Source organism: Populus alba, chromosome 3 (assembly GCF_005239225.2).
Source record: "Populus alba chromosome 3, ASM523922v2, whole genome shotgun sequence".
Classification (NCBI taxonomy): domain Eukaryota; kingdom Viridiplantae; phylum Streptophyta; class Magnoliopsida; order Malpighiales; family Salicaceae; genus Populus; species Populus alba.
In genome coordinates, this window is record NC_133286.1 from 9,659,735 (window position 1) to 9,685,824 (window position 26,090).

The 26,090-nt window shown below is 31.1% G+C and overlaps 1 protein-coding gene and 1 pseudogene across 1 annotated transcript; both read left to right on the plus strand.

Moving 5' to 3' along the window:
- Positions 1–200: 200 nt before the first annotated feature.
- LOC118037937 (uncharacterized acetyltransferase At3g50280) lies at positions 201–1,830 on the plus strand. Its single transcript, XM_035044121.2, has one exon. The coding sequence runs from the start codon at positions 342–344 to the stop codon at positions 1,662–1,664; it is 1,323 nt and encodes a 440-aa protein (XP_034900012.1). The 5' UTR covers positions 201–341; the 3' UTR covers positions 1,665–1,830.
- A 5,463-nt stretch (positions 1,831–7,293) lies between these two features.
- LOC118037938 (pleiotropic drug resistance protein 1-like) lies at positions 7,294–15,160 on the plus strand (annotated as a pseudogene).
- The last annotated feature ends 10,930 nt before the right edge of the window (positions 15,161–26,090 follow it).

Here is a 26,090-nt window from a genome sequence, read left to right on the forward strand (position 1 = left end):
TCCATTTAAAGCATGTAAAATAAATATTAAAAAACTAAAATAATATATATTTTTTTATTTTCCGCATTTCCCTTAAAATGCTCGAAGAGTGGGAGAGTCATGGGAAAAAAAAATTTGGGTGCGAGACATGTGCATCAGATACGTGTCGGTCCTTCATTGATTATATTATAAATAATATCTTTGATATCTGCGCTTAACCAGTCGCTGGTTTTTTCTTGTTGTCTTGAAGCATCAGTGTTTTTCTTTTCTTTTTACTTGAGAAAAGGAGAGCTAAGTTTCATTCACAGAGCTTAAAGGCACCTTCCATAGCGGAAAACCCTTCATCAGACAAGAAATTTAACATGGAAAACATTAGATTGCTCTCTACAAGCATGGTTCAAGCCACTACCGACAAGGTGACGGATGAGAGGATTGAGTTGACTCAGTGTGATCTCAAGCTTCTTCTAGTAGGTGCCATCCAAAAGGGTCTTCTCTTCCTCAAACCCGAATCATTAGAAGATCAAAACTCACTGATCCAACACTTGAAAATCTCACTTTCTCGCACACTAGATTTCTTCTATCCTCTTGCTGGTCGCCTAGCCACAGTAGAACATGATGATAACACAGTCTCCTTCTTCATTGACTGCAACAATGCAGGAGCCCAGTTTGTTCATGCCGCAGCGGATGGTGTATCCATGGCTGACATCCTCCGGCCAGTTTATGTTCCTCCAATTCTCCACTCTTTCTTTCCATTAAATGGGGTTTTAAACTACGAGGTTGTTTCCAAGCCTTTGCTAGCAGTTCAAGTTACCGAGCTTGTAGATGGCATCTTTGTTGGTTGTACCATGAACCATGCTGCTGTTGATGGCACGTCATTTTGGAATTTCTTCAATTCTTGGTCTGAAATCCATCGTGGGTTGGATCACATCTCCAAGACTCCTGTCCTTGAACGGTGGTCACTTCTCAACGGTAGTATTAGCCCGCCGATTCGCCTTCCTCTCTCAGTCATAAAGAACAACTCTGATTCGTTCATTCCATCACCTTTGCAAGAAAGAGTTTTTCATTTTACCAAGGGAAAAATAGCGATGCTCAAAGCAAAAGCCAATGCTGAAGCTGCCACTACGTCAATCTCCTCTCTTCAGTCACTTTTGGCTCATATTTGGAGAGCTACAACTCGAGCTCGACTACTTGAACATGATAAAGAGATTGATTTAAGAATTTTTATAGGTTTGCGGGCACGATTACAACCACCATTACCAGAAAGCTATTGTGGAAATGCAATTGTGACTGGGGTTGTAACTTTGAGAACAAGAGCGATACTGGAGCAAGGGCTTGGATTTGTAGCTTTGGAGATTAACAAGGTGGTTTCTTCTTATGCAAAAAACAAGGTGGCGGACGCTTTAGCGTCGGTGCTGAAGAATCCTAGTCCATTAACAATGGCCGCCTTAGGACGTATTCACAGTTTGGGTATTAGCAGCTCGCCAAGGCACAACGTTTATGGTACTGATTTTGGTTGGGGAAGGCCGGTTGCAGTGCGAAGCGGGCCTGGGAACAAGTTCGATGGGAAGGTAACATTTTTTCCGGGACCGGAAGAGGGGAGCGTGGACATTGAATTCTCCCTCTTGCCGGAGACTTTGAAGGCTTTAGGAAACGATTTGGAGTTCATGGATGCTGTCACCATCTAATCAGATTTTCAAAGTATTTCAAGCTCTAAGCTGGTAGTTGGTTTCCAACCCTGTTTTTGTCCATTTCATCTTGCCCTGTATTGAATTCTATGTTAATCCCCCTGCGTTTGCTCTGTTTTCTCTCTTCCACTTTCTCTCAACAATAAATTTCCTGTTCACCACTTCATTGTGAATTTGCAAGTCCTGTGAATTATGATGTGCCCATCTCTCCACAGTTAATTCTTAAAATGAAAATAATCACACTCTTTATATTTAATGACATGCTTATTAAATTGTTGATGAAATCATGGCTATGATCAACGGATGTCCATAAAATCCGATCACCTCCGCGACCGGACATGGCCATATCCCAGTGCTGATAACCAACTTCAAACACCCCGTTTAACATAAACAAGTGTTTGGATAACTTCAAAGTCATCGGAGATGGCACTTACTAATCCAAAGCATGTGAGTCATTTAATTAAATTTAAACCGGTTTTTTTTTTTTTCCACATTAAGCTTTTATGTGCTCGACGGCTCTCCTCTAGCCAGAGGGGCATTCCCCTACAAAGGGGGAAAGAAACTCAAGCTACCTGGGATTCCTATACGAAGCCGAAATTTGATTTCTTTTTGATGATGGGAAATGCCTTAGAAGAGAACTAGCTATATGAGGAAAGTTTCAGAAAGTTTTACAACTTATTTTATTTAATTATGTGATAATGAGAATAAATATTTTTCAAAAATTTTACATTTTAAATTATAAAAAAATATTTAAGATTTTTTTTTTTTTTATCATTTTTTTTTATGAAAACATGTATTTTTTATATGTAGCATAATTTCTAAATAAAAACTTAACACAATTAAAATCAACATTCAAAAGAATTCAAATGATTTTAATCACTTTCTTCCTTATTATGTTTTTTTAATCAATAATATCTTTTTAAGATTCATTTTTAAAAATATATCATAGTAATTTTCAAGCAATAGTATAAAAAATAAAATATAAATAATTAATATAAGAAAATTATATAAAAATTAATATAAGAAAAATAAAAAATCACTCTCATTGAATAGTCAGGAGCAACTTTTAAAACAAAATTACAAATTAGATTTATATAAAATTCTTATAAATTAATTGATAATATAACCATAAAAAAATTTAAATCTTATTTGAAAAGTAATGTTTTTAATCATGAAAGAGTAATTAACATTAATTAAAGATTAAAGTAGAAAAATATCTTTTATATAAGAAGTGAAAGATAAATGCATATGTAAATATTTTATCCTGGTTAACCTTCTCATTTTATTTATTTTCTCTTATTTATCATGGAGGGTAATGTTGGTTCACGAAATGAATATAATTTCCATTCTTATAAATTTATTAAGAAAATATAGCTCATCTATTTAAAATTTAAGAGGAATAAATTCTATAATTTTTTTTGTAATAATTAAACTAAATATTAATAAAAACCTTAATGATTTAAATTATGAGAAAAAAATATTTCTATTGTCAAAATTCCTTTTTGTTAATTATGGTTTTTTGTTTTTACAGAACAATGATTGTTTTTATTAACAATATCATTATTTGAGGGAGTAAACCTCTTGGTCTCAAGCTCTTATCATTAGGCCACCATCCTAATGGTTAACTTGATTGGCACTTTTAAGAATTTCGGTACTTGATCATAGCTGGAATATTCTTACACTTTATTTCACTGTACAATAGCTTGTTTATTTGTCGACAGACATATCACAATAACAAGAAATATTATATAATGAACTAAATTTTTATTGGAATATTTTTATATAAAAAAATATTAAATCAAGAAAATTTTTTGAGTATAATTTTTTTGGAATACAAGCACGTTTTAATAAAGACACATTGGATTTAATGTTAGTCAAATTCAATCACGATTCAACTTATAGCAATGTGACAAGTCCCAGGCACGACAAAAAAAATATTCTGGCACTTTATTTTTAATGTCCACTAACTTGTTTATTTATCACAAGAAATATTATTTGATGAACCAGTATATCTTTATAAAAAAGATATTAAATCAAGAAAGATTTCCGAATATAATGTTTTTGGAACAGCACCAGCATGAGCATCTATCAGTGAAGTCCCCACCGGTGTCCCTGCCACAGGACCCAGTTCCTGAAAAAGTAGGTCACTGTTACAAGCCATGAGCACGCCTAAACCTTCCCTGGGGATATCCAAGGAAATGCCATGCATTGGGCACCCCTAAAAGAATGACTATCATCTCTTGAGCATGCCCAAAAGAATGACAACATTCTTTCTGAGCACATCTAAAGAAATGATCACATCCTCTCTCGGCATGCGAAGATAGTGACCATATCCTTTATTGGGCACGATTAAAGGGATGACCCTCCTCCATTAGGTCTAGTCTAAGGGAAGAATTTAGCCTCTATTAGTTTAACTATATTTGACGTCTTAATTAGATTTTAATATCTCAATAGCTTGTAAGTGTATAAAAATCCTTAAGAAACCATTATATTTCCATCAAACATTAATATATATATATAAAATATATTTATATATCATTAAATGTTATTAGGATAAAATTACATTTTAGACCATCTCTTCAAAAAAAAAAAAAAAAAAGACTCATGAGTTATAAATATACTATGAAACCTTCAGAACAAAGATTAACAATCTTTGTTCTCTACTGCAAATATATTTTCAGAACATTTCTCTTTAGAATATTCTTGTATTTTTTTTTTAATCTAAAAATATACTTATTTAAACATAAAAGGATCCTCATCTTCATTATAGTTGATCTTTTTCATGTATTAGCTACAACTACTTTGACTTACTAAGCACCAAATATGAATTATCAAACTCTCTGGCTAGAAAAAGTAAGTGAGATTGCTATAACTAATTAATTCATTAATTATCCAACTCGAGCTTTATTTATGAACTACTTGGATTTTGGGACCTCATTATTTATTACTTGATGCACATATTAAGTAACTTTCTAGATCCAACAGCCATTTCACATCTCACAATTTTGAATCTTAGAACTATCTTAAAGAAGCTTAGTTCATGTTCTATTTTTGGATTGGAATTGCTTCTGTACTTGGTGTCATGCTCCCTGCGTTTCTTTCAAGCTCCATAATTTCTGTAATTGGCTCCACTGACGGGGTTTGCACTGCGTGTGTCCTATTTGTGCCTAATTAACACGTTTATTAACATCAATCTATATTTTTTGGGACTACAATCACTCAATGCTGTGAATTTATCAATCCAGCCATCTAGCAGAGGCCAGCTAGGTGTAGCCATTCTGGTAAGCAAGGTGAGGTTTGGTTTGACCTAGACGTCTTTAATTTCATTGGAGACGAAACAGAGACTGCAAGTGCAAATGCTGGCTACACGCTCAGACTCGCCTAACTCTTGAATATCTATATAATTTGATTTTCTTAATGCACTATCATTTATTAGACTTGAAAAACAATTTTATTAGCAAATAAAATTAAAATCTATTAAAAAATCCATTACTTAAAACTGGAGTGTAACTGTTTGGTAAAATACATGGACATTTTTCTTATATATTTGTTATTTTTTTAATTCTTTGACTTTTTCGTCGGCGTAAGACACATATTCCATCGGTAATTTGTAAAAAAAAAATATAAAAAATAAAATTATTGAAAAAATAAGAAAATAAATAAATAAAAATTAATTCAACTAAAAATTATATGAAGAAGTCGCAATTGCTAAAATTTAAAAAATCCTATAAATAAATCAACTAAAAATTTCTCATATGAAAAAAAAAAAACTCACAACAACATTTAATACAATTATTAAGATCACATTACCAAAACAAATATAGTGAAAAATCATGAAAAAATAAGAAAAAAGAAAGATTTACCTTAATCAAGTGAAGCTAAAATAAGCATATTAACACCCTAGTCTCCTTTAATATATTGGGGCTAGACGCTAATTGATTTAATATTTTTTATTTTTCGGTAACCGTCGGTATAAAAAATTTCCAATTTCGAAAAAGTTTTCATTTAGAAGTTGTTAATAATTTTTTAGTAAAAAAATAATTTTCAAATTTATAGGCATTGATTTGAACAGTTCTGGACTTCTGTAAAATACCGAAATTGAACAATTTAAAATTTACCGACGGAACCTGAATGACCGTGATAAAAATATACGGTACGTAAAAAAATAAGGACAAACATCTTGTTTTAAATATTGAAATAAAAAATATTAGATTGACTTGGATCAACTTTGATTAACCTATAAAATTTGTTTGGACCTAAGTTATGAAACTCTGATAACACTATACGAAAGCAAATAAACTTAATTCTCAATCCATTAATGTTAATGATGAAATTAAAAATAAAATTTAACTAAAAAAAGGAGTCGAGTCAACTAGGTTAATCTACCCAAATATAGGGTTATAAGACCAATATAACCTCATAAAAATTAATCAAAACAAATTATGAAACTCAATTTTCAATTAATATGTTGAAGGGTAATTTTATTTTTTAAAATCAAATTAAAAAAGGATATAAAAAACCAAGTCAATCAACCAAACCTCGTGACTCCAGGGTTATGAGATCGGGATAGCCTTATAAAATGCAAACCAAAACAGATTATAAAACATAATTTCTCAATCAACTTAATATTAAAGGATGAAACTAAAAAAAATAAAAAAAACCTAAGTTAACCAGCTTAGCCTATGATTCAAGTCATAAAATTAATAATAACCTCGTAGAAAGAAAATAAAAAAAAATATCAATTCTAATTCCCAATCAAACCAATTTTAAAGAATTAAATTGAAAAAATTGATTCAAATTAACCCAAGTTAATGACAAACCCACGGTTAGAAGATAAGAATAATTCCATGGAAAGAGAATTTTTTTTTTTTTTCAACCTAATATTAAAGTAAAATTAAAAATAAATAAAATATAAATAAAAAAATGACCCAAGTTAACACGCTTAACCCACAAAATTTATGGCGTAGGTTATGAGATCGAAATAACTCTATAAAAACAAATAAAAATAAATTTTGAAATCTTATAATTAGTAAACCCAATGATAAATGATGAAATTAAAAATAAAAAAAATTAAGTTTGAAATTAAAAAAAATCCTAAAATTTGTAAAAACCAAAGTAAAAAATATTTTTTTTTATTTCTAGAGTGAAAAGCCATGCGTGCATGTAGTTGTTAACACTCAGAAAAGTATGCCAATAATATTTTTTTATTTTTTAAAAATTATTTTTGAGATCAGTATGTTAAAATAATTTGAAAATATAAAAAAATATTAATTTCAAATAAAAAAAAACTTTTGAAATGCAATTAATAAAATTAATAATAATATAGATAATTACAGTCACAGCTGCTGCAAAATGACAGAATCGTTTCGACAAACATGATGAATAGACGTCTTAAATAAAGAATGGGATATTGCTAGTAGCCTTTGCATCCATGCACAGCCAGTTTGTTTTGGTGGCTAGGAAACCATTTCCCTGTCCCTTGGCAAAATCAGTCGAGCATTTTCCATCTATTAAAAGTGGGCATTAACATTTCTATGTGGTCACAAGAGGAAGTTCTTCATTTATGAAAATCGGAAATCAACTTTAGCCGCAAATGGAAAGAAGATCAGTACATTCATCTCATATTAATAACTGCCTGCCATAAAATATATTCTTTAGTACCTAACATCAAAATAAGAAATTGAAATGATCACTCAGCACGCATCAGGTTGTCACGAGTATATTTAGCTTAAGACCTGCATAAGCTGGTGGCGTTTTTTGCATGAATGCTTGCAGATAAATACTGCCTTTTGAAGGGTTTTCGTTGTTGTAGAAGTCGCAATGAACAGTGGCGGTCTTTATCAAGTTAAAAGTAGTTTGCCAGCAAACAGTTCTTCCATGTGGAGGAACAATGGCATGGAAACCTTTTCGAGATCATCTCGAGAAGAGGACGATGAAGAAGCTCTTAAATGGGCAGCAATCGAGAGGCTTCCAACGTACAGTCGTTTAAGGAAAGGTTTACTAACTACGCCACAAGGCGAGGCTTGTGAAATTGATATTCATAAGCTTGGCTTTGAAGATAGGAAGAATTTGATGGAAAGGTTGGTTAAAGTCGCTGAGACAGATAACGAGAAGTTCCTGTTGAAGCTTAAGAACCGCCTTGATGGGTAAGATTGTTCTTGTTACTTTGAAATAAACAAAAAAAATCATCAGATTTTAGTAACTCTTTGTTTGAATCTAAGAAATTATTTACAAGTTGTTAGGTGTTTTCTTTTCCTGGGATGTGTTACAGAGTGGGAATCGAAATTCCCACAGTGGAAGTCAGATTTGAGCATCTAAATGTTGAAACTGAAGTTTATCTAGGAAGCAGAGCTCTGCCTACAATTTTCAACTCTTTTGCCAATATAGTAGAGGTGATTACTTGCGAACCTGGACCGTTATGAGCTATGCACCACTAGCATATCCCACAATTCATTTGGAAACAAGCTTTTACATTTTAGTTTTGCATTTTTTGTGAAAGGGATCCTTAAACTATCTCCGTATGCTGCCTACTAGAAAGAAACGGATGCATATCCTGAATGATGTGAATGGAATAATCAAGCCTTGCAGGTAAACAAAGCTTGCTATTAGCTAATCAAAAGCACGTAAAAGGAGAACATTTTACTGATGCCATTTTAATTATGTTCGTGTTTTGCAGAATGACATTGCTTTTAGGTCCACCAGGTTCTGGAAAGACTACTCTGCTGTTGGCTTTGGCGGGAAAGCTTCCCAATAACCTGGAGGTGAGGGATTTCTGATTTTTGTTCGTCTCATTTTGGTGTTTGTTGAATAGATTTAACTTACCAGTATTATACGCGTCAACTCATGTTTCAGGATTCGGGGAGGGTGAGTTACAATGGCCATGAGATGAATGAGTTTGTGCCGCAGAGAACTGCTGCCTACATCAGTCAACATGACCTTCATATAGCTGAAATGACTGTACGAGAAACATTATCATTCTCTGCAAGATGTCAGGGAACTGGAGCCCGTTATGGTTCGTTCTAAAATTTGTAAAAATATTTGAATGTAATGATTTCAAAATTGTTCGAACATTTTATCAGTATCATATTGATGAAATGCAGAGATGTTGGCCGAATTGTTAAGACGAGAGAAAGCAGCTGGCATTAAGCCTGATCCTGACCTTGATGTGTTCATGAAGGTAAGAAAGAAATATATTTCCATGGAAATGTCTTTGAATTTAACTAGGAATTTTTCTACAGTATAGAAATGATCTTAATAACATTGGACGCTTCAGTTTCTAAAACTTGGAGGTTCTGTTCAATAACATTGGACGCTTCAGTTTCTAAAACTTGGAGGTTCTGTTCAACCAGGACATTCATATACTTGGAACTTATAATGTTGTTGTCAAGAATTTGTAAACTTAAGCTGTTAGGTGAATTTTCAAAATATGATATAATTTATACTTTTTAATATATCATCGGTTCAAGTTAAAGCTTTTTAAGCTTGAAACTTATAGAATTTAATATTACTTTGTATATAATTTTTATCAATTAAATAAAAATGGTGAGATTCGAACTCGTGACCGCTTGGTCATCAAGATTCTAATACCATATTAAAAAAAATTTTCAACTTAAAAGTTTAAACTATTAGATTAGATCTCAATATATAAATTATATTATTCTCTAAAACTTAATTTTCTGACCTTTTTCTTTCCACTTTTAAACAGCTAAAGTTGTTGGCATGATAGTTGATAGTTTCTTTCAATTTCAGGCAGCATCAGTAGGGGGCCAAGAGACCAGTGTGATCACAGATTACATCCTGAAGGCAAATCACCCTTTTTTTTTTTTTAGCTTTTCAGCATAGGTACATAGAAAACATCCATCAATCACATTCAATTCCTCTAAACTTGCAGGTGTTGGGACTAGAAGTTTGTGCTGATACCATGCTAGGGGACGAATTGCTTAGGGGTGTCTCAGGGGGACAAAAAAAGCGAGTAACAACAGGTAAACAGGCTGAGCTTAAAGTGTCAATGGGTTTTATATATTTTACTGTTTATCTTGTAGGTGAGATGCTTGTTGGTTCAGCAAAGGTGCTGTTAATGGATGAGATATCTACTGGTTTGGACAGCTCGACAACATTTCAGATAATGAACTCACTCAAGCAATGCATTTGTATTCTTAATGGAACCGCTTTCATTTCTCTCCTCCAGCCAGCACCAGAGACTTATGATCTCTTTGATGACATTATTCTCCTCTCTGATGGACATATTGTGTACCAAGGTCCCCGTGGAGACGTGCTAGAATTTTTTGAATCGATGGGCTTCAAGTGCCCTGAAAGAAAAGGAGTGGCTGACTTCTTGCAAGAAGTGAGTTTTCGCTATCTTCTCTTTATTAAAACAAGCCAAACAAATTGTGCTTCTAAGAGTTGATCATTCTGAAGTTGTTGTAGTGGTTTAGGGTATGATAAGGAAAGTTGAGTGATAAAGTTTATTATAGGTTGCATCAAGGAAAGATCAGAAGCAGTACTGGGCACGTAAAGATGAGTCCCACTGTTTTGTCACAGTTAAGGAATTTTCTGAGGCATTTCAATCATTTCATTTGGGAAGAAGGCTAGGAAATGAGCTTGCAATTCCATTTGAGAGAAGCAAGAGTCACCCTTCTGTTTTGACAACTGACAAGTATGGTGTTAACAAAAAGGAGCTTCTTAGAGCCCGCCTCTCAAGAGAATTATTGTTGATGAAAAGAAACTCATTTGTTTACATTTTCAAGCTGATACAGGTGGTTATCTTAACCTTGTTTTGAATTTGAACTCAATTTTCTTCATTAGTATGATGTGTTTTTTATGTTCTGCTATTAGCTCATATTGATGGCACTGATCGGGTCAACACTCTTCATAAGAACTGAGATGCATCGGGATTCTATAATTGATGGGGGAATTTACATGGGTGCTTTATTCTTCATTTTGGTTATGATTATGTTTAATGGAATGTCGGAAATTGGCCTGTCTATTATGAAGCTTCCAGTCTTTTACAAGCAACGGGACCTTTTATTCTATCCTGCATGGGCGTATGCTCTTCCCACATGGATTCTGAAGATCCCGATCACAATCATAGAAGTTGCAGTATGGGTATTCATCACCTATTACACCATGGGATTCGATCCTAATGTTGAAAGGTACAAAAACAATAGGAGAAGAAATTTTTTTCAGACACTGAAGGTTGATTTGTCATGTTCCAAATAAAAAGTTACTGTTCTTGTTACAGGTTTTTCAGGCAGTTTCTTGTACTTTTCCTCGCTAATCAAATGGCCTCTGCACTATTTAGACTGCTTGCTGCTGTTGGGAGGAACCTGACAGTTTCTAGCACATTGGCCTCATTTGTGTTTCTCATGCTTTTTACAAATTGTGGTTTTGTCTTGTCGCGAGGTATGGTACATGAAAGATACTTGAAGCTTCTTTCCCGGTAGCTAATCCTAAGAATACTTCTTTCCTTTCCTTGTGCCACTCCACAGAGAATGTGAAGAAATGGTTCATTTGGGGTTATTGGATCTCACCAATGATGTATGGAGAAAATGCAATGGCGGTCAATGACTTCCTGGGGAAGAGTTGGAGTCGAGTAATTTCCTTTATCAGCAATGTCGGCATTTTTGTGTTTCTGGTATGATGAACTTAACTGATATTTGATTTACTCTTTTATCAAAGGTGCTTCCATTTTCAACGGAGCCATTGGGGGTTGTAGTTTTGAAGTCCCGCGGATTCTTTACGGAAGCACATTGGTACTGGATAGGAGTAGGGGCATTAATGGGTTTTACAGTAGTGTGCAACTTCGCTTACACAGCAGCTCTCACTTGTCTTGACCGTGGGTACTCTTTATCTTTACATGTTAGGATCTTTAATTAGGGAAGCATTGTATGAGTGTCTTAACTGTTTCTGCAGCACTTGAAAAGCTTCAGGGTGTTAGATTGGAAGAGTCTCCTGGATATAAAGAGAATGACAAAGCCGAAGGAGCCCTTGAGTTATTGTCTCAAGTAAATAGCTTAGATCACCAAAATTAAGCAGGTGATGAGGCCATACAAAGGGTGTTTTTATTGCAAACATGCATTATTATCATTCGACTCGGAGTCCATGACATTTTGAGTTTAACTGACTCGCAGAGAATGAGGAAGAGATTAGGAAGAGATTTAACTCATTTAGGTCCTCTTCTGTGATGTCAGAAGCGACGACTATTGGGGCCTCTCAGAACAAGAAAAGGGGAATGATTCTTCCGTTTGAACAGAATTTTATTACCTTTGATGAAATTACATACTCAATAAACATGCCTCAAGTAAGTCATGAAAACTGTCACTTCTTTTGGAAATGGGAAAGTTCTGCTAAAAAGGAACACAGTTCCAACATGACAATCATATAAATGGAACTTTCAGGAAATGAAAGATCAAGGCATACGAGAAGATAAATTAATACTTCTCAGGGGGGTGAGTGGCGCTTTCAAACCCGGTGTTCTTACAGCTCTGATGGGGGTCACTGGCGCCGGTAAAACCACTCTGATGGATGTCCTAGCTGGTAGGAAAACCGGAGGATATATCGAAGGGAACATAACCATTTCTGGGTACCCAAAAAGGCAAGAAACATTTGCTAGAATTTCTGGATATTGTGAACAAAATGATATCCACTCTCCGCTTGTGACTGTCTATGAGTCTTTACTCTTTTCTGCTTGGCTTCGCTTACCAGTCGAGATTGATAATGAGACAAGAAAGGTAGTCTCTAGTAGCCCGTATCCTGTCTCCTTCATGATTTTGCTAGTGCGCTTCAATTTCAAAAATCGTAGTCTAACAAAAATTTCTAAGAAAACTTGGTTAAGCTACACCTAGGCCTTTGGAGCTTGAGTTTAGCAACACTTGTTCAAGTCCAGCCTAATGAACTATGAAAATTTTACCTTCTGTTTCTCTAGCATTCCGGCCAGAAGGAACTTTTAAAACTAGAGCTTGTTTCCTTGACATTCCTTCTGCCTAGTCATGATCAAGCATATTAACTATCCATTTTATGGGGGGAAAAATCCATTTTTGAGGTGTAAAAATCTTGTTATGTCTTTAGTTTACAGAAATGTCAAAGTTTTTTTTTTTTTTTTTTTTATATATATATATATCGAATAAGCTGTATAACTTATGTTCCCTATTTATATCCAACTTTTCTACTAATAAAATGGTTGCAGTTGTTCATTGAGGAAGTTATGGAGCTTGTGGAATTAACTCCATTAAGGGAGGCTCTAGTTGGGCTGCTTGGTGTCAGTGGTCTCTCCACTGAGCAGCGCAAGAGGTTGACAATTGCTGTTGAGCTAGTGGCAAACCCTTCTATAATATTCATGGATGAGCCAACTACAGGACTAGATGCAAGAGCTGCAGCAATTGTTATGAGGACTGTTAGGAATACAGTGGATACAGGAAGAACAGTAGTGTGCACTATCCACCAGCCAAGCATTGATATATTTGAATCTTTTGATGAGGTGAGAACTATTGATAGACTAAAAAGAGTCGACATGATTCTCAATTTCCCCCTTTTCATCACAGAGATCTTGTTAGTTCTCTTATATGACTTGGTATGATGAATTGGACACTGGTCACAGCTATTCCTACTGAAACAAGGAGGACAGGAGATATATGTAGGGCCAGTGGGTCGCCATTCTTGTGAGTTAATCAAGTATTTTGAGGTAACTTTTCGTTGGCAAAATTCGGAACTACGTATATTGTTACATAATATATAATCCTGTTGAACTTATCCTTCATTTCATTCAACAACAAGGGAGTTCAAGGAGTGAGTAAAATCAAAGACGGTTACAATCCAGCAACTTGGATGCTAGAAATCACTAGTTCAGTTCAAGAAATAACTCTGGGGGTTGATTTTATTGATGTGTACAAACATTCTGAACTGTACAGGTAAGTTTGACAAGAAGTAAAATTGTCTGCTTCACAAGATTGCAAAGTGGCATGCGAGAAAAATATCTGCAGATTTAGCATTTTCTACCTTGTATTTCAGGACAAACAAAGAACTTATTAAACGACTAAGCTCACCTGCTCCTGGTTCAAAGGACCTCTACTTCCCCACTCAGTACCAACAGTCATTTTTCAGACAGTTTATAGCCTGCTTGTTGAAACAACATTGGTCATACGGGCGCAATCCTCCGTACAATACCGTAAGGTTTCTGTTTACAGTTTTCATTGCCCTGATGTTTGGGACAATGTTTTGGGACCTTGGCTCTAAAACGTAAGTTACAACCTGAAACAAATTCAAAATCTAAACTTATTACATTCTATTGATCACATCCAAGCATTAACATTTGTTGTTTCTGTTCGAAGGGCAAAGGAACAGGATCTGTTGAATGCAATGGGTTCCATGTATACTGCTGTCCTCTTCCTTGGTGTCCAAAACTCTGGAAGCGTGCAGCCAGTAGTCTCAATTGAGAGAGCAGTTTTTTACAGAGAAAGGGCTGCTGGAATGTACTCAGCCTTCCCCTATGCCATGGCTCAAGTACTAACTAGATTTTTTTAGGGGAAAAAAAAGGTTTATTTTGGGATTTACTTTGTGAATATTTCATTAACGAATTCTCAACTTCTGCTGCAGGTTGTTGTTGAGCTTCCATACCTTCTTGCACAAGCAGTAGCCTATAGTTTATTCAATGATAGGATTTGAATGGACTGTTGCTAAATTCTTTTGGTATCTATTCTACACGTGCCTCACATTATTTCAGTTCACCTTTTTTGGCATGATGGCTGTGGGTGTTACACCAAATCACCACATGGCTGCCATAGTTTCGACAGCTTTTTACTCAGTTTGGAACCTATTTTCAGGATTTATGGTCCCTCTAACTGTAAGCCCCCTTATCTCTAGCCATCCACATCTAGAAAGTTTAGTTTTTCCCTGGAAATTGAAATAGATTGGCTGATATATATATATATATATATATATATATATATATTTGTATCGTTAAAAATAGAGAATTCCTGTATGGTGGAGATGGTTCTACTGGGCATGCCCAATAGCTTGGACCTTGTATTGTATGGATTGCTCGAATCACAATATGGAGATAGAAAAGACATGCTTGACACAGGCGTGACAGTGGATGATTTTATGAGAAAGTATTTTAGTTTCAGACATGATTTTCTGGGAGTGGTTGCAGCCGTGAATGTTGGGTTTGCAGTGTTGTTTGCACTTGTCTTTGCCATCTCCTTGAAGATATTTAATTTCCAAAAGCGATAGCAGTTTAGTTGCTTTTTATCATCTTTATAGGCTTCCCGGTGGATGTTATGTTCAACATGGCGATGGGTGTTGATCATAGTTATTATACAAAACAATAAACACTGTGGAGATCACTGTGTACGCAGTCATAGAAGAATATTCATTCTGATAGTGAAATTAAACTCTTTTTTTTTTTTTTTTTTGAAGAAAATTTCGGATGACTTGGTTTTGAGGGTGATTTCATTTTTTTGTAAGGGATTATTTTTGTCTTTCCAATTTTTTTTAATAGTGAGAATCCATATTTACCACTGCACTAAAAAATTAAACTGCTCGCCAAGAGTATTTATGTCTTTATGTTTTTTTACAAAATTATAAATTGACTTTTATGCCCTTAGAATCGGAAAAAGGCAAGAGTTTAGGGGCAATTCTATGTTTTTAAATAGGTTTTTTTTTGCTATTATTAAAATAATGAAGGGTATTTTGGACATTTTACTCATAATAATTATTTTTTTAATAAAAAGACTATAGGGACGTTGACCTCACACGTTGGCATGTGGGAGACACCCTTGCTTCTTAGATAGCACGTGCTGTATCTCTCGGTAGCTAAATATGTTGTTCTGTCATTTCATTGGAAGTCACTTTGCCCTTATTCTTCTAGTGCGACGCGTGATAGTGGTTGATGAGCGGTTTGCAACTAATGGTCATTTCTTTTCATTTTCCTATCTTTTTTTTTTCTCCCATCTAGATAAAGTGCACATCTATTATCTTTTCTTTTATTTTTTAATTTTAGTCCTTATGTTCTAATTTCTTATTTTAGTCTGTTGCTCTTTTAGAAAAGTTTTTAATGTTTTCAATTTAATCTTTAAAATACAATTTGTCATATATTATTTTTTTCAATTCGGTCCTTATTCTTTTTATTCATGATTTTTTCCTTGGCTTTTTCACTAAAGTTTTGTTTTTTTTTCAATTTATTCTTCGATCAAAGTTTATGTTGTTTTATTTTTTAAAATTTAGCCCTTTTTTTTTTATTCATTTTTCATTTTGATAAATTTTTTTATTTTAAATTTAATCCTCCAATTTAATTTTTCTTATGCATGCCCTCTAATTTATTTTTTATTTTTATCTTCACCCTCATTCTTTTAAATACAATTTTTTGTGTCATAGATTTTTTTTCCTGGTTTCATCATTTGGTGTATGTTGTTTTGGGGATTGAGCTTCATGATTTTTTATTTTGTTGTGCTTTTGATCTAATGACATGGGTCAAGAGTTTTAAGAGTTCATTCAGTTAGGGATTTTATCATATTGCATTATCTTTTTTTTTTAAATAATAATTTTGTGGTTATTTTTAATTTATTTTTTATCAGTTTATCCTGGTCTCATGGCTTCGACCACAAGTTTTGCGTATGTTTTTTTAATAGAGGTTTTTTTAAAATAAAAAAATTTATTTTGTTTTGTATTTGATTTTTAAAGATTTTTTTATGTGCAGGTAATCTTTATTTTATAAAAAAATATTTATTTTGAAATAATATTTCTAATATGTCTAATCTCGAGTAGTATTTTTATTTTATTTTATTCACTCTGTTTCATATGAGAGTTTTAAGAGTTGATATGGTTAGAGATTTTATCATACTATTATTTATTAAAAAAATGATTTATTGTTATCTTCAATTTCTTTTCTATCGGTTTATCCTGGTCTTATAGTCTAGGCCACAAGTTTTGCAGTTCTCTTTTGAATTGAAGTTTTTTTTAAAATATTTTGTTTGGTATTTAATTTTTGAATAATTATTTTTATTTTATGCAGATAAGCTTTATTTTATAATAAAATATTTATTTTCAAAATAATATTTCTGATATGTCCAGCTTTACATAGTTTTTTTTTCTTTTATTTTATTCACTCAGTTTCTTATGTGTTTCTATTTCAATTATTTTTTATTGATTTTAATAAATAAATTTAGTTGACACAATTGAATAAATTACTCATTTTACAAGATTAAATATCTTGATTTACATCTATCTCTTAATTTTTTTTTAATTTTTTTTGTTATTGTTAATGATTTTTTTTTATTTACATTGATAATTGACAATTTATTTCATTAGATACCTCGATAATTTTGATTTATATTTTAAAAAAAAATTATATAAATAAACATATCAAAATAATTTTTCTTCCCATATTTATTGTTTTTTTTTTAAAGTACAACTCCTAGTAGAGTGCATGTCAAATATCTAGTGAGATAATAGCACATGAAGTATCAACATTTATGATTTTGTATATTTTAGTACCAACACTCAATTGTTTTCTATTTAATTACATATTCTTAATTATAAAATTTGTTTAATAAAGTACATCCATTATTTTTGTTACTGGGATGCTAACGTGATTGTTAACTCCAAGTCAGATAAGCTCAATTGATTTCTTTTTGATGTTTTATTTTTTAAAAGTTAATAACATACTTGTATTTTATGATTTTTTTTATTTGAGTAATTATATTGATTTTATATTATACAAGTGGTACTTATAAATTTTGATCAATTATACTTTCATAAGTTTATTTTTCAAATCAACTAACATGTTAGTTATCCCTAAAAATTAAAACAGATCCGTTAAACAAACTATTATTTATTTCATCACAACACATCTAATTTGGTAATTTGATATAAGTTTTAATAATTTATAAAAAAATATAATTTTATAAAATCTAAAATAAATCATAACAAGTATAAAAATATACATTCATATTACAAAGTTTGTTTGAGAAAAAAAAAATAAAACATGTACATACCCTAACAAAATACATATACTAAAAAAATATTCAATAATAATAAAATTGATATTTTAATGTTAAAATTAAAAAAAAAAGATTTACTTAAAAAAATAAAAAAAATCCACAATAAATTAAGACATGCAGGGATGGGGGAAGGGTGAGGGATGTTTCGAGGGGTGGTTCTTTGCTTTTTTTTTTTTTTTTTGAGGGGGGTGGGGGCAAGGGGTTTGTTTAGATGTAGGGATGGGGAAGGAGAAATAAGAAAGGGGAAAGTTGGCGCGTGGTGATATATTAACCATTACCGATGAAATCATCGACATAATATTTTTATCTATGATTCTGATGACAATTCTACTGGTAAAGCGGGCACATTACTATATGAAGATTTTGATTTGAATTCCTCTATAATTCTGTCAGTAAAATCATTTACAAAAACTTTCATATCATCGCGTTTTTATTTTTTGAAATTATTTATATTTAGTATAGAATCTGTTGATTTATATAAATAAAATAATTCTGTTGGTATTTATAAATAATATTCATGACGAATTTAAATTGATCGGTAAATATTATTATAAATTATTGACCAAACAATCTATCAAAATTTCTGTCGATCTTTGTTGAATTTCTGATAGTGATACAAGTCAACTCCTTATCGATCCTTGATCGATATTCACGTTCTCAAACTATGAATGATCTAAATGTTGTTCTCTCTAATAATGCTACCTATCTTAGACGACTTTTAGAGTTCGGAGTGACTCAGCTTTAGTGGGCTTAATTAAAAGTATAATTTTATCATACCACTAATCAGTACAAACTAGTAATGTAAATACACTGTTCCCACAACACTCACTACAAAAAATAATTGTAGCGCACGAAAAAAAAGACAATACACTCAAATTTATTCTCACACACCTTAATACTTATTATATTTTAGAGTAAGTTTTATTTAAAAATATATCAAAATAATATTTTTTATTTTTTATATTAACATATTAAAACGATTTAAAAATAAAAAAAATAAAAAAATTATTTTTGAAAAAACAATTTTAAAACATAAAAATAAATAAAATTTTAAAAATATCGAGCATATAGGAGTTACTTCTACTTCTCACCACTTGTTGTTCTCTACTTCACACCATCATAAAAGACAAAGGTAAAATCCGTGCAAGCAAAAAATTGTCGAATGCATGCATGTTCGGGGTGGAAGCAAGAGGGGCCAAGCAGGGACCGGGCTTCCTTGCAAGACATTTTAATTTTTTTTTTATTATTAGGTAATTAAGTGTGAAAGATGTTTTATTTTATTTTATTTTAAAGAGGTGGTTCTTCTTATGGTAATTAAGGGTGACTTTTCTTTTGATTTTCTTTTAATTACTTTGCTAATCCCTAATATAAATCCTGCAAATATAAAGTCTTTACTTTGCACATTTTTAATATAAATCCTGCAGCCAGTCAAAAACAAAAAGCAAAATACAAATCACAAGTAAAAAATTTTTGCGGAAAGATTGAAGCAGCATCACCAATTAATTTATCTTTCATAAAAAAAATAAGATAACTTAAATTTAAAATCTATTTTTGTTTTGTTTTGAGATGTTTGTTAATAATTTGATGAGGTTTTTTTTTTTATAATTCTACCATTTTTGCTTCATTGTTTCTCAGATCTGCTAGTTTTACCAATTTTTTTTTTTGAATTCTTGTTATAGTGATTTTTTTGTCTAATTAGTTAGATATATTTTATTGGTTTGTTTTGATTATACTTGAATTTTTTTTTATGTTTTGTTTTTAGCAGAGTTTTCAAAATTATCAATTTTTTCCTCACAATATATGTTTTGATTTTAGATTGAACCATGAACAAAATAAGAAGAATTGATTCTTTTTTTGAAAAAAAAAAATATTGATAACTCACAACCTAGTTAACCAACTCCAATGTTTAATGTTAAAGTTATGGTTGAGCAGCCCTAATGTGCTTCAGTTTACAAAGAATTTGCGTTGATTAGTAAACAACCTCTTACTAGAATTGACATTACTCATTTAATTAGAGATCAAAGCAATCGTCCTTAAATTTAAAAATACCTAGTTAATCAACAAGATGAAATTTGAAGGGCATACATTAATCTAGGTCATATCAACCTTTGATGTCTGAATATCTGCTAACTAGTAAAAAACATCATCGTCGATTTCAGTCTTATTGGACTAGTTGATAGGTTGATTCGATTTATTTTGACTCTTCCTGTTTCAACATCAACAAATATATGAGCTTTTCCAGCGATGAAGATTGTTAAAACAAGACTTCGCAATCAAATGGAGGATGCTTTTCTTGCAAATTATTTGATTGTTTATATAGAAAAAGAAATTGTTGAAAGATTCACAATTGATATGATAATCGATGATTTCTATTCTATGAAAGAACAACGAGCACAATTAAAATAAATATGTAACAATCATTCTTTATTATTTTTTGCTTTATTTCAAAGTTTATCAAACATAAATAATGCTTTGCTTTAACTAATATTTCTTATATATTTTGCATGTTTATATTTGATAAGTATAAAGACCAACAACATTAAAGTGATGGATATATTATGAAGATGAAATTAGCTTAGTTGCTTTGACTCAATTTGATATTGCTTCAAACCTTTTACCTTATACAAATGTCATTATATGTTTTTAGTAAGTTATTTGAATAAAACTAAAGTATGCAAGTTTTGTTTTACAACTCATATACAATAAATTAAAATAAATATTATATCTTGTTATATTAATTTTGGTCCCCCTAACAAATAATCCTAGCTCTACCTCTGTGCACGTGGATATCCTGATGACAAGGGAAAAAAAAATGCCAAGGAGGTGGCGAAGCTATTGATGTTGTTGTTTCCTTTTGTCTACACTTAAAGTTGGCAGTGTTGATTTTAACAGAAATAACTGGCATAGGATCTTTGGGAGAAGAGGACTGAATCCGAGTATGTAAAATTGAGTTTAAAATTAAATGTGCACAACGAAAGAATGAGAGATAAAAAGAATTTCCATTCTAAAATTTTATAGGTGTTTGTTTTGCAAGAAAGTGAGTGTTTTGTTTGAAGAAGCAAAGAGTGAGATAAAAAAAGAGATAGTAAATATATTGTTGCACAAAGAGGAATGATAATGTGCAGCTTTACACAATCACATCTATTTAAGAACACCCAAACATAGTTAAAATCAATATCTATTAGTTCAAAAAATTATAAATCAATTCTCTTTTGTCCAAAAAGATCTTTTTATATACAAAAATCTTCTCTATGTTTGACTGTTCGACTAAGCGAGAACATATAAGTCCAACCAAATTCTCTTCATATTTGTCTCTTTACAAAGAACTAAAATGAAGTTTTTCTTCCAACTAAGCTCAAATTCATCAACTTGTGCATGCATCTAAAAACATTAATTTAAGTAAGCATGCAAGCAATATAAATTATCACCTATACATTTTACATATGCATCACACTAAGCATAGAGAAGAATTGCCCATGCCATATAATTTACTAAAGCTAAGCTTTATACGTAATACCATTAACAACATGCTTACTAGTAGAGAAATTTTCAATATTACCAATATCTTTTACCTTTCCATCTATTGTCCATTTAAATTGAGAACCCACTATTCAAATACCACTTGTTCTTCATTTTCTACAAAAAAATAAATCTCAACATGTTTGTTTTGGTACCCATAATCTCATGGTTCTATTTGGGATAGTAAATATATTCCTTTCAACATCCATATAAATTTTATTTTAGTTGAAATATTTTTGTGAGTGCAATCTTTTAGAAAATCCATTTTTATTATAAGTAAGACATAGGTTTGAGTAATGTTTTTTTAAAAAATTTAGGATTATATCACAAACCATGTTTCCTAAAAACACATCTTTGATTACCTAGAAGTCTATCTAGGTTCTCATTTCCTTTTGTAAATTTAGTTAAAGTAGAGTTTAAATCAATAACTTGAGTTTTCAAAATCTCATTTTCTTTAACTAAATTTTAATTTTATGAATTAGATGTATTTTTTAAGGAATCCAATTGCCTTTTCAAATCAATGTTTATTGTTAACAAGGCATCCTTTTCTTTTTGCAAAACATCGAAGTCTTTTGAGAAAGCATCAAATTTTACTTTGAAGTAAAATGTTTTTTTTATTCACCTTTTTATACTCATGAAATAATTCATCAAATGCATCTTGCAATTCATCAAAAGTAATTTGAGGTTCAAGATCATTTACCTCATTAATGTTAATGTTGATAGATCTATTGAGTATTAAGAAAATCTATTTCTTAGTGATTTCCATATTAGCCATCATATATAAGTTGGCTAATTGCTCCAATTTTGAATCATCATCATCACTTAAAAAGGTTGCATTATCATCTTCATTATCCCAAATAGACGTCTTTTTATTTTTCTCAAATTTTGACCTTTTTTTACATTTAGAATATCATACTTTGCATGACCTGGTTTCTTTCACTTATAACATATGATATCATCCCAATTGTTTGGCTCTTCTTTGTCACATTTCTCTCTTCTAAAACTTCTCCAACTTTTACCATGCTTCATATACTTCAAATATTTGGTAAATTTTATAGCCATCATGACTAGATCTTCACTATTATATTTATTTGTATCCTCATTATCATTCATTGATTTTAGAGTGAAGGATTGCTTCTTGATACAACTATCTTCAACCTCCAGTTACTTAATCTTTCTTTTATGAGCAATCAATAAACCAATAAACTTATCAAAGTCAAGAGTTTTAAGATTTTTGACCTCCTTAATTGTTGAGACCTTAGGTTCCCAATCTCTAGGTAACTCAAACTTTTTCCATGATCTTTTTTCTTGGGCTAACTAGTTCATTAACAAAGATTATAAATCTAATGTGCATTTCTTGAATACTTTCATGTGGTTTCTATTTTAAAATGTTTGCATTCTCTAATAGGGCTTATCAACCTAGAGTCTATAACTTGACTAGTTATGGGTACCTTTAATAACTCTTAAATTTTATAAGTTATCTTGTAATTGTTTATCCAAGTGAACTCTACATGGTTAAGTGCACAAAATAAAGCATTTATGAGCATAGCATTATAAGTTTGTCTTTTGTTTTGTTAATCATCTCACTCAATAATAGGTTTTAGAACAACCTCTCAATCCAAATTTACCATTATGGGATGAGTTTGCATTGTAACTTTCTAATAGCCATAGTTTTTACCTATCAATGGAGGCAAGAAAAGTTTGTATTCCAACTTTCTAATAGGTATAGTTTTTACCTTTAAACAAAGGAGCCTAGATAAACATTGATTCTCTTGTGTCATGATTTTTTCTCCTATATGGTTAGACCTTAAACAAGGGGTCCAAACTTTGATACCAATTGAAACACTTAAAAAGCCTAAGAAGACGGTGGTTAATTAAGGCTTTATCAATTATTCTAACAATTTAAAAATCAATCAATTACTTGAAGAATGCTTGAAATTCAAAAATATTATTCAAGAACAATTTTATCTCTTGAAATTAAAAAATAATCAACAATACATAATTAACCATTGCACAAGTAAATTGGGATATAGAGAGATAAACATATTGATTTACATAATAGTTCAAATAACCTCTTACTCTACTCCTTAAACCTTTATTCAAGTATTCACTATCACACATGGTCTTTTTATATGGTAAGACCAAACCTTTACATAATTTTTTCTATAGGTTAAAGATTGAAAACCTTTTCTAATTCTTTTTCAAGTTTGGGATTTGTTGCGATGTCGTGGTTATACAAATTAATTATCCTAGCTTAAAAAAAAATAGTATAGAGTAAATAAGGGGTTGATCCCACAAGAAAAATCTAGTTCAGGTCTTTATATAAGATGATTTAGAGATAGGGGTTTTGAGGTTATGTAGGTTATGCTATGGTAAAAAGAATAAAACAATCAAACTAAATTAAATAAATTCAAAACTTATCAAGAGAAAAACCTTGTTCTGAAGTAAACATCCACCTATGAAAATAAAACTAATCATTGAAACAATACGTCAAATTATATTATGAATATCTATCTTTTCTAAACATTAGTCAGTTAATCAATATGCTATGTAACTAACCCTAACCATTAAATAACCATAGTGTTCCTCACTAGTAATTTAATTCAATGGTAGTCATAGAAACTAGATAGGTTGATAAATCTAGACAACATAACTATCTGTAGTTTATGTTCAATTTAATGGAACGTTTTTCCTAAGATTAGCAACATAGATCCACCATAATTATTAAACTTAGTCACTTCACAAGTTCAAATATCACAACTCCGGTTTTGATAGCAAACTTAGCAATAGATTGGTTTAGAATAATAATTTAGAGTCCGTTCTAATAATCAAAGTAAACAATCATAGGAAATAAGCATAGAAAAACAAATATACTCATCATATATATTGAAAAGAAAAAAATAATAAAATAGATCTCACAATTTTAAAAATCCAAAGGTTTTTGTATCCTTTCAATCAAGAAAATTAACTTAGTCTTGCATGTTTATTGAAAAACTAATGAATAGAGCACATAAGAGCATAATTTCAGGTATAAAAGAAAAGGGTGAAGTTTTTTTCTTCTTTCTATCCGCCTTTTCCTTTTCTTTCTCTTTTTCTTTTTATTTGATAGGAAACCTTAATCCCGATTTCCCACCAATCCGTTTGTATTCTCCTAAAAAATATAAAAATAGTCATTTTCAAAGTAAACAATCTACATTTAAGTAATTGGATTTGTTTCTTCACAAAACCTGCTTGTTGGCAGAATTTATAGGTTGTCTTAGAAAAATCATATCTCTAATTATATGAGCTTATTTTATGCTAACATCTGGTAGGTTGATAGGTCTTTCAGTCAAGAATTGAACAAAATTAAGTTTGCATCAAATGAACTTCTCAAAGTCAAGATATTCGAGTCTAAATGGACAAAGGTCAAAACTAGCAAAATGCGAGACATGTCTTTGAAGGCTGCAATTTCATCTTCTTCTTTTTTCTTGTTATATATATATATATATATATATATATATATATATATATATATATATATAATTTTAGATGTTAGCTTTGTAATGCTACTAGAATAACTTCATTTCAATCTCTATAAGTCAAGTTCTGCATAAAAAATTAATTAGAGGTCAAGTTTGTCAATATTCGACATAAGTTGGAACATGGTCTGAATTTCATCTCCAATTTACTGATTTTTGAATCTCACATCTAAAAATGCCTTCAAAACATAAAACAAAGATTATCAAGAAATTTTATATATAAAATGTGAACAAAATATTGTGTAAATATGAGTAAAACTATAAAATAATATGGTTGCAGGAGGATTTAACCTAATCTTTTTTTGGACTTAAGTTCAATCCTTTTACGGGCTCAGGATCAAAATTTACACAATCGTTTTAAAGGCTCGGGATTAAAACGTCCTTTTAGTTTACAACTAAAGGATAAAACCAAGTGATTCAAGTGTTACTTATACTTTCACAAATAATACTTATCTCACAAGAGATATTCACTCCTTACACAAGAGAATATTATAAAGATTAAGGTCAAGTCTTTACAGAGATGTAATATAACTCAAGGATGTGAAAAGTTGATATGATGCAATATATAATTTAAATATTTAAGAGAATGGAATGAGCAATGAAATCTTTTTCGAATATTAAAGCATCAAGTACGTAAGATTGTAAAACAGTAAGCAAGTGAAAGAGATCTTACATGAAATCAAATGGGCATTTATAGGAAAAACAAACTATAATGGGTCAATCTAACCGATACTAATAAGAAGAAAAGGAAAAGGAAATTTTTGCTCTTCCAAGTGTTTTTCTTTTATATGAGAAACAAACTATAATGCTAATTGTTAAAGGGAGTATTAACCACACTTCCTTAAAATTATAAGAATATTGTCATCTTAGCTACAAGTGGATGTTAAAACATTTTAAAGTGCAAGAGCACATCATAAAGTTTATGATTTTCATTTAAATTAAAATACTAAAATATATGATGAAATAATTTTTCATGAGGTAATTTTCATTATGTAATATTTTTGTGTTCTTAAAATTGTTTTTGGATGGAAATTCAATAATAAAATATTTTAGGACAAAAGTTATTTATAATGCCATATTAAATCCTACAAAATATATAAGCTTAAGAATTTTTTAGTCAAGTTTGAATCCAAAAAGTTCATATCTCTTTAATTTGATGTAGAAAAAATTCCTGTCAACAATAATATTTTGACATGCACATATAATCACTTAATATGTTGTTATCATCAAAACAAATGAAAGATAGGTGCATAATGACCTTTGGACTAACATAGCGAAGCAAAGCTGAGTCTTCAACATGCTTTTCTTTCTTGTCCCTCTTAATATGATATTGGCACCTCATTTCTTATAGTTATTATTGCCAAAACAATTTATCGTTTAATTGATTATTAACG